Here is an 8,312-nt window from a genome sequence, read left to right as displayed (position 1 = left end):
CAACCTCACATCCTCACTCTGAAATTAGCTCCATTGTCCAAAGATGACAGCTGTACTGTGGGGACAGAGGGAACTGCACTGAACTAAAACTGCAGATTACACAGGAGACCAAGTATCAACCAAATGGACTTATTCTGGTTCTCTTTCATATATATATGAAAGGAGGAAATAATACATATTCTCTCTTTTTTTACATTGTTTTATGTTTTATATTTTAAATTCTTAGTGTATTTTGTGCAAAAATTCAAACACATTGTTAAAAAAATTCCTTTCAGAATATAGGCATTTCTGTTTAGGTGGATGCTCTGAAGTCTTGGATATCTGTTCAAAAGCTAGGGCACTATTTGGAGCTCAGGGCTGGACCTAGAAACACCAAAGAAGGCTTCAGTTTAAAGCATTGTAAATTTTAAAAAGGGAAAACAGCGAAAAATGGGATTCCATGCCACCATTTGGTGGCACAATGCTATATCACACATACAACACAAACAAATCATTTTTTCTTTAGTAGTCTAGCTGAGTCCCGGGTGGAAAGATATTCTTCAAAAAGATGAAAAATGTTTGAAGGTATTGCAAACAGGCAGGGTAACAATCCTTTAATAAACCATTAACATACCATGAAAAGTCGGCCCACCACCACAAAAAAAAGTTTTCTCTGACCAAAGAATATGAGGCAAAGAGTCCTATAAAGCATTTCCTATATCCGTTTTCCACTGACTTTGTTCCCCAAATCAAAAATCTTCCTTTATTGTGGTTTAGCAAATCTGCCGAGAACAAGTATGCTTTGGGTGCATTTGTGAAGGACATAAAAGAGGAAAGGATGGTTAGCCAAAACCACCACAGGTTCCCAACGTGGACGCCTATCCTTGGGGCAATGGACTGCCTCTGCTGCGTCACCGCCCTCCTCATCAACCTCAAATAGAGCATTGTGGATAAACTGAGTCAGAACCACGCTTTCTGTTGTGGTTGCTCCAGAGAAATCCCCGCTTTTTCGATTAACCAAGTCGACTTCAAGTCTCTTCTCTGAGCTGAACTTGGGAAGAGCCACTTCCACCTCTATGGGCTTCAGTTCACAGGATAAGTTAAGCAGATGCTCATGGCTTAGTCCACCTTCCAGCTAGAGGAACAAACAGAAATGGCAGTGATATAATCTCAGTCCCAGGATGAATCAAAGCAACGGTGACCACAACAGATAAGTAGGTAATAGTACGTCCTTTCACAACAATATTATTAACTTTAAGAGCCATATGTGGGTAAGGTGATGGCCAGGTACATATAAGTGTTATAGAAAAGAGCATCATGAATATTAATGGCTGCCAAGACCATATAACACCAATCCTGAAAGACCTGCATTGGCTTCCAGTACGTTTCTGAGCACAATTCAAAATGTTGATGCTGACCTTTAAAGCCCTAAACCGCCTCGGCCCAGTATACCTGAAGGAGCGTCTCCACCCTCATCGTTCAGCCCGGACACTGAGGTCCATCTCTGAGGGCCTTCTGGCAGTTCCCTCACTGCAAGAAGTGAGGTTACAGGGAACCACAGCTGCCAAGTACCTTGTATTTCCTGGGAAACCCCCGTTTTTCCTTATTGTTTCCTGGCAGTCTCCCGTTTCAGCTCCTCTCCCGTTAATCTCCCTTATTTTGGCTCCTGTCGGCGGCCATTTTTCTGGTGCTGCTTTGCCCATCTATGGGCACCAGAAAATGGCTGGCACCGGAAGTCGCATCTACGCATGTCCGGAAGTGCGTAGATGCAACTTCCGGTGTTGCTTTGCCCATCGATGGGCACCGAAAATGGCCGGCACCGGAAGTTGCGTCTACGCACTTCCAGACATGCGTAGACACAACTTCCGGTGCTAGTGCTGGCCATTTTGAGTGCCCATAGATGGGCAAAGTGACACCGGAAGTTGCGTCTATGCAACTTCCGGTGTTGCGTGGCTGCTGATCCCGGATTTCTCCGTGAGAGACTTGGCAGGTATGCAGGGAACCAGGCAGAGGGCCTTCTTGATAGGAGCGTCTGCTCTGAGGAACACACTCCCATCAAATGTCAAGGAAATAATAACTACCTGACTTTTAGAAGACATCTGAAGGCAGCCCTGTTTAGGGAAGTTTTTAGAGTTTGATGTTTTATCACATTTTTAATATTCTTTTGGGAGCTGCCCAGAGTGGCTGGGGAGACCCAGCCAGATGGTTAGGGTATGTATGTAAGGTAAAGGTAAAGGGACCTCTGACCATTAGGTCCAGTCGTGACTGACTCTGGGGTTGCGGCGCTCATCTTGCATTATTGGCCGAGGGAGCCGGCGTATAGCTTCCAGGTCATGTGGCCAGCATGGCAAAGCCGCTTCTGGCAAACCAGAGCAGCACATGGAAACGCCGTTTACCTTCCCGCTTGGAGCGGTACCTATTTATCTACTTGCACTTTGACATGCTTTCGAACTGCTAGGTTGGCAGGAGTTGGGACCGAGCAACGGGAGCTCACCCCATTGCAGGGATTCAAACCGCCGACCTTCTGATGAGCAAGCCCTAGGCTCTGTGGTTTAACCTGCAGTGCCACCTGCGGCGCTGCAGGCTAAACCACATACATACATGTGGTATATATAATAATTATCATCAGCATCATCAGCATTGGAGCAGGAATACAATTTACCTGTTGAAGAGCCTCCGCACTGCAGTCTACTGGGAGCAATACAAACAAGCTCAGTTCATTGTCCTTGTAGGGGATCTCAAGAACCTGGACTTGAACATCACATACAGCAATTGTCCCTGCGTTGTAGACACCCTTCCTGTGCATCAGCTGCACGGTGTGACAATCCTTCTGTAAAGAAAAGAAAAAAATACTTAAAAAGAGAAAGGGGACTTATTTTGCTTTAGGAGGTTCCTGCCTTGGCCTGATTCTGAATATCCAAATTATAAAGGTAAGATTTACACCCCAAGCGACTGCCTCTGGTTTGCTGAAAAAGGGAGAGATGAATAAAATGGACACCATCTGTCAAGCACATTTTTTTTTTAGAAGCTCTCTTGGAAGAAGAAGATATGCAAGATTGAAGGGGAAGCCCAATGTCTTCTGTTTATCCTGGGTGAATTAGTCTGGAAGAAATATGATGGTAAGGATCTCCCCTTTAAAATGCAAGAAGTAGTGAGCCTTCTAGTTCTTTGCAAGGCTACGTGATTCCATCAAACTCCCAGGAAAAGAGAATGAAGGGAGCAGATTTCCCTCTTCCAAGATTTCAGCATCAATCCTGCTAAAATATGTTATCGTCTTCCTTAATTGAAATAATGAGACTGGTGGTGAGTGGCCAAGTGAAACTCTGTTGTTACTCATGGGGCTTTAAGACAGCTAAGCCTAGTTGTGTGGGAGCCATCATCTAAAAAGGGAGATGACAGTTCAGCACTGCAGAGCCTTCCTTGCATCAAGTGTTTCAAGTGATTTCCATCGGGACCCTATTGGGGCAACTGAACTCCCACGAAAATCATGCAATTTGGAAGTTGAAAGGCTACCCACCTACTTGCTCTCATTGTCTCTGCACAGCAGAAGCAAGGAAGCTAGATATATATTTATAACTCACCTCATCTGCATGATGAGGGTAAAAGGGGGCTTCTTCTGTGAGCTCTTTGTCAAATTTCACTTCCCATTGTCCTTTGAAGTAGAGAGCATTCACCAACAGGAGCTGAGCCAGGCAGTCAAAGCTGTCTTTGGGGAAAACTTCCTTGATTTTACCTAGCAAAGAAATGGATATAATAGGGTTAAGAAAAATATTCAGGTTTTTAAAATATATTCCATAGTATCACTTCAAATAAAAAGGAGCATACAACTTGTATACTAGCTATTCATGGAGGGTAAATGGAACAGCTTAAGTAGATAAAGTACTTAATTATACCCTGAGTGGTCCTTTGCACCAGAACAAGGGCTTTGGGGTGCTTTAAGAAGCAAATAAAATATAATTTCCTTTTCTCATGTTTGGAGGACAGCAGAAGCGACAATGGTTTCTTATTCTTGGAGAATAAGAAAGATTTATTCTTATTCTTGGAGAATAAGAAAGATTTATCTGCTGGTTTTTAGATCACTCAAACGAGGAACAACAATTAGAAGCTTTCCTTTCACAAAAGTTGAGTCAGGAAGAATTCGTTAGTACATTGTGTGGTCTTACCATGTGTGCGGATTTCAACCCAAAGGTTGACGAGTCTCCTCACTTCCTCGGGGGCATTGTGCAAATCAACTCCATCCACTTCAGTCAGGTACAGTTTCAGAGCACAGAATATGAATTTCTGGACAGAATTAGAAAATCCGAATCCATGTATCAATAAATATAAAACAATAACAAATCGGTTATAACATCCAGGATCCTCTCTGATTTGAGATTATTAGAAGTAAGTACAGCTTCATGACCTCAAAGATTTTGCATAATAGAAATGTTATTATTGACAGCCTTATGAAAGCCAGCAGAGATTTTTTTTTTCATTGATAGGCTTCCTTCTTCACCACTGGTACTTCTTAACTATCTTGGATTCGGGTGTTCTTCACTAGTTTCAGAACACTGGATTTTACTTGTGGAGTACTTCATGCAACAGGTAATCATTACTGTAATAGTTCCCTCTGGTGGCCTGGGAAGGAGGTACTGCATCATTGGATGGCAGTAGATGAAGAACCCATTTATTGTAGAATACAGTCAATTGCAGGTTGCAATGTGCACGTGGTTCTCACAGTGCAGTGGAGCACCCAAGAGGCCAAAAATAGAGATACCTGGATGAAGGCAATGTCCTTGTTTCCATAGAGCTTGTTGGCAAAGCTCAGGGTATAGTTGGTGCTGGGCTCATTAAGAGTTGCAAGGATTTTGCTGAATGCCGTATGGATGCCTTCAGGTGTCTCACACTCATAGCAGGGAACATCCTAAGGATTCAAAGAAGAAGAAGATTAATTCTCATGACACTTGGCTGCTAATTTCATTATTAACTTCTCTTTGTCCGGAATACATGCAAACCAACAAAGCCAAGCGACCGGATTTTTAATTCTTTATTGGCAAAGCACTTGGTTACCCCAACGTGCAAGAGTTTCAAATGATTTCACGCAATGTATTATTATAAGATCCAGTGAAAAGTTGGAAGGAAATACCCAAATCCAGATTGAAAATCCTTGCCCAGCAGTGAAATTCACTGGATGACCTCGGGTCGGTCACTATATCTGTAACATTGATCTAGATCAAACTTCCCATGTATTTCACAACTTAGGCATTATGGCAAGGTAGCTCAGGCTTAAACCAAGGAGGTGCATGGCAAATGTCTCATCTGCTGTCACAAGGTTTTAAATGTGATGGTTTAAGATGTGTTTTTGGATTGGGACAACTAGCACTTTTATTCTGTGCCTGCAATGAAACATCTCAATAGGTTCTTCAATTCCAGTTCAGTTAGAGCAGGCGCGTCCAACTCCTAAGAAACTGTGATCTACTCCCAGCATAAATTAACTAGCAGTGATCTACCCATTGTCATTGGAGCGGGGCGGAGTGTGCATTTGGGGGGGGGGGTTGACTAGAGTTGTTGAGCTTCTTTTGGGAGAGGAGTGTACAGAGTTGTAGAGTTTTCTTGGGGGTGGACAGAGTTTCGGAGGTTTATGTGGGGCGGGAGGCGGGTACGTTACTTGCCCGTGATCAACTGTGATTGACCAGGATCACGCAGGCGATCTACCTGTCAATCACGGTCGACATGTTGGACATTGCTGAGTTAGAGGAAAGGAATAATAAATCTTCATTGGCATAAAAACACATGAACCTTTCAAAACTTCCACTTGCACAGTGGGACTTTCCTCCCTCTTTTCACCTGTGCCCACCAAATCTGTTCTGGTCCCCACTTTAACCCTTTGAAGCAGATTTGGGGTTGGCATGTTTGGGATATGCCTGGGGAGGAGGGTGGTAATCCCAGTGCACAAGCGAAGGTTGTTTCACTTCTGCAATTATTTAGTTAAATACTGCCCAACATTGCACTAATACTGCAGAGGAAGATGCAAATATTTGTATGTTCTTGTGCCTGTTTTACTTGAGTTTCCCATCTGAGTATTTTGCTGCAAATGTATTTGTGGAAATGATGTCTGCACTCTCATGCGAAGAATTGATTGAACACTCTTCCTGCAAATATATTTGAGGTTGAGTTTAAACAGGAGATAATACTAATATGCCGCTTGGATTTATGGGGTGGGGAGAATACTCCTAAACTTTATTCAAGCAATCTTGTACGTACATTTGAAGCTCTTAATCTGGTTGATGAACGTCCGAGACTTTTGGCTGCTTCCAAATATCTACTGTTTCTGGTTTTGTCACACTCCTTCACTTCATCCCAGTGCAGGACCTTGAATGAAATGGTAACATGACTGCAGTTGCATAGGCAATATAATAGCAGCACTTAAGAACTTGAAACATATGGTTTCCTAGGTCTCATACACCACAAGGTGTCACTGTCAATCAAACACAGAGTAGATCTCTGCTTGCATCTCAAACTTGTGAATGATTGGACATGTTTGGAATATCATATCTGAACCATGCCAAATTAATGATCCAAACATCCACTGAGTTTCAGGCAACCTGAAGTTTGAGTTAATATTATGTTCAGCTGATAGTAAAAAGTCACATTGGGATATTCTCTACAAAAGGGATATTCTCTACAAAAACATATATTTAGGGTTGCAATATTTCAAAATCTGGACACAAAATGTTTTCTTTTCTTTTTCTTTTTTGCAAAATCTCCATAGAAAAAGAAGTTTGTTAGCTATTTGGGGGGGTTCGCCCCCCAAAATGTCTGGTTTTCCCAGACATTTTGACCTATTTGAGAAAAAGATTGCATGGGCAGATGTATGGCAGCCCTACATATATTGTCTATGACATGATTCAGTAGTGTTACATCTCTACACATGTATCAGCTTTTGCACACAGCCTTTCTTCCAGGCATGCACATGCTAAGACATCCTTCTTTACAATGCTATTTTAGGATTGTAATGAGAAAGTAAATGTTCAGATTGAAAAAATAATCAAATAGGCTCAGTGCATATGAGGAATCCCTATGGATTTGGAAATAGCATTTCTTTGATAATTTTCAGAAACTGGTCAACAACTTTCCCAGAACAATCTCGTTGCTTACCTACTATTACAAGACTGGAAGACTCTAAATGCAGACCTGTTTGAGATCTGGATCTCACAACCATGGGACCTGATATTAATGGACAAACTGACAACCCATGTCTGAGAGAGTTGAACAGACAAGAAAATCACTGCTTTTCAATCAACTCAGCATAGTTTTATTACATATGCAGTATCAATAGTGGTTATGGGCCTCTAAGTACACATGGAAACTAGTTATAATCACTATAATTCACTATAATTTGTTACAATCACTATACAGTGGTGCCTCGCAAGACGAAATTAATTCATTCCGTGAGTTGTTTCGTATTGCAAAAATTTCATCTTGCGGTTTTCCAATTTAAACAAATCAAAGAAAAAAATGCAAAAAAAATCATCTTGCGAAGCACAGCCATAGAAAAATTCGTCTTGCGAATCAACAAAAAGATCACAAAACGCTTTCGTCTTGCAAGTTTTTCGTTGCATGAGGCATTCATCTTGCGAGGTACCACTGTAGTTCAGTTTAAGAACTGAAATGATTTAAAAGTTAAATGTAATTAAATAGATATCTGGTGCCTCTGTATGTGTGGATGGGGGATTGTTCAATACTAATTTTTGTTTAATTAAGTAAAAAATTAATAATAACGGGGAGGGGGAATTCAGATGAATTGTAACCAGTGATTATAACAATAACTGTAATAATTGGTGTGGACCAGTGATGGGAAGCTATTTGCCACTGAACCTAGTTTGAAGACTGGATCTCTTCTGCTTCTTTATTCTCACCTTCTCGACCTCAGCTGCCTGTTCATTTCCAGATGCATATGCACTCAGGCCCAGAGCCGAGATGAGGTTCACAGGGGACAGCAGGACATTGTTGTCTGTGAGCTCTTGGGCCACACGGTGGAAAAAGTCAACAGCAAATTTAGCATTTGCTTCAGGCAGGGTGGTCATGATGGAATTCAGAAGCTCTAAGGGAAGACCAGAATGAGTCATTCTTACAAGCTCTATCATACTATGTATGTTTTGTTCCTGATTCTACACCCGTTCATCAAAAACAATTTTGAAGAACTACCTAGGATAAAAAAAATATTGCGAAGGGGTCTGGCTGCAGTCCTTGCGCCAGACCCCGCTGTGGCGCTTCTGCTGCACAGCGCCCTCCTGAGCATGCGCATACCCCCCCAAGCTCAACAAACTCAAAAACCCAGACAATTCATGTAA

General features: G+C 42.0%; 1 protein-coding gene across 1 annotated transcript; it reads right to left on the bottom strand.

The window, feature by feature from the left end:
* Positions 1–742: 742 nt before the first annotated feature.
* On the bottom strand, positions 743–8,045 carry LOC118090135 (serpin B3-like). The gene is given in 8 exon segments (XM_088676442.1): positions 743–1,114; positions 2,642–2,809; positions 3,561–3,712; positions 4,143–4,260; positions 4,736–4,929; positions 5,288–5,354; positions 6,223–6,330; positions 7,878–8,045. Coding segments are annotated over 8 exon segments (1,347 nt in total).
* Positions 8,046–8,312: the final 267 nt, after the last annotated feature.

Source organism: Zootoca vivipara, chromosome 8, assembly GCF_965207765.1.
Source record: "Zootoca vivipara chromosome 8, rZooViv2.hap1.1, whole genome shotgun sequence".
In the NCBI taxonomy this organism is placed as follows: domain Eukaryota; kingdom Metazoa; phylum Chordata; class Lepidosauria; order Squamata; family Lacertidae; genus Zootoca; species Zootoca vivipara.
The sequence above is the reverse complement of the archived record's forward strand: the minus strand, read 5'-3'. Positions and strand labels throughout refer to the sequence as shown.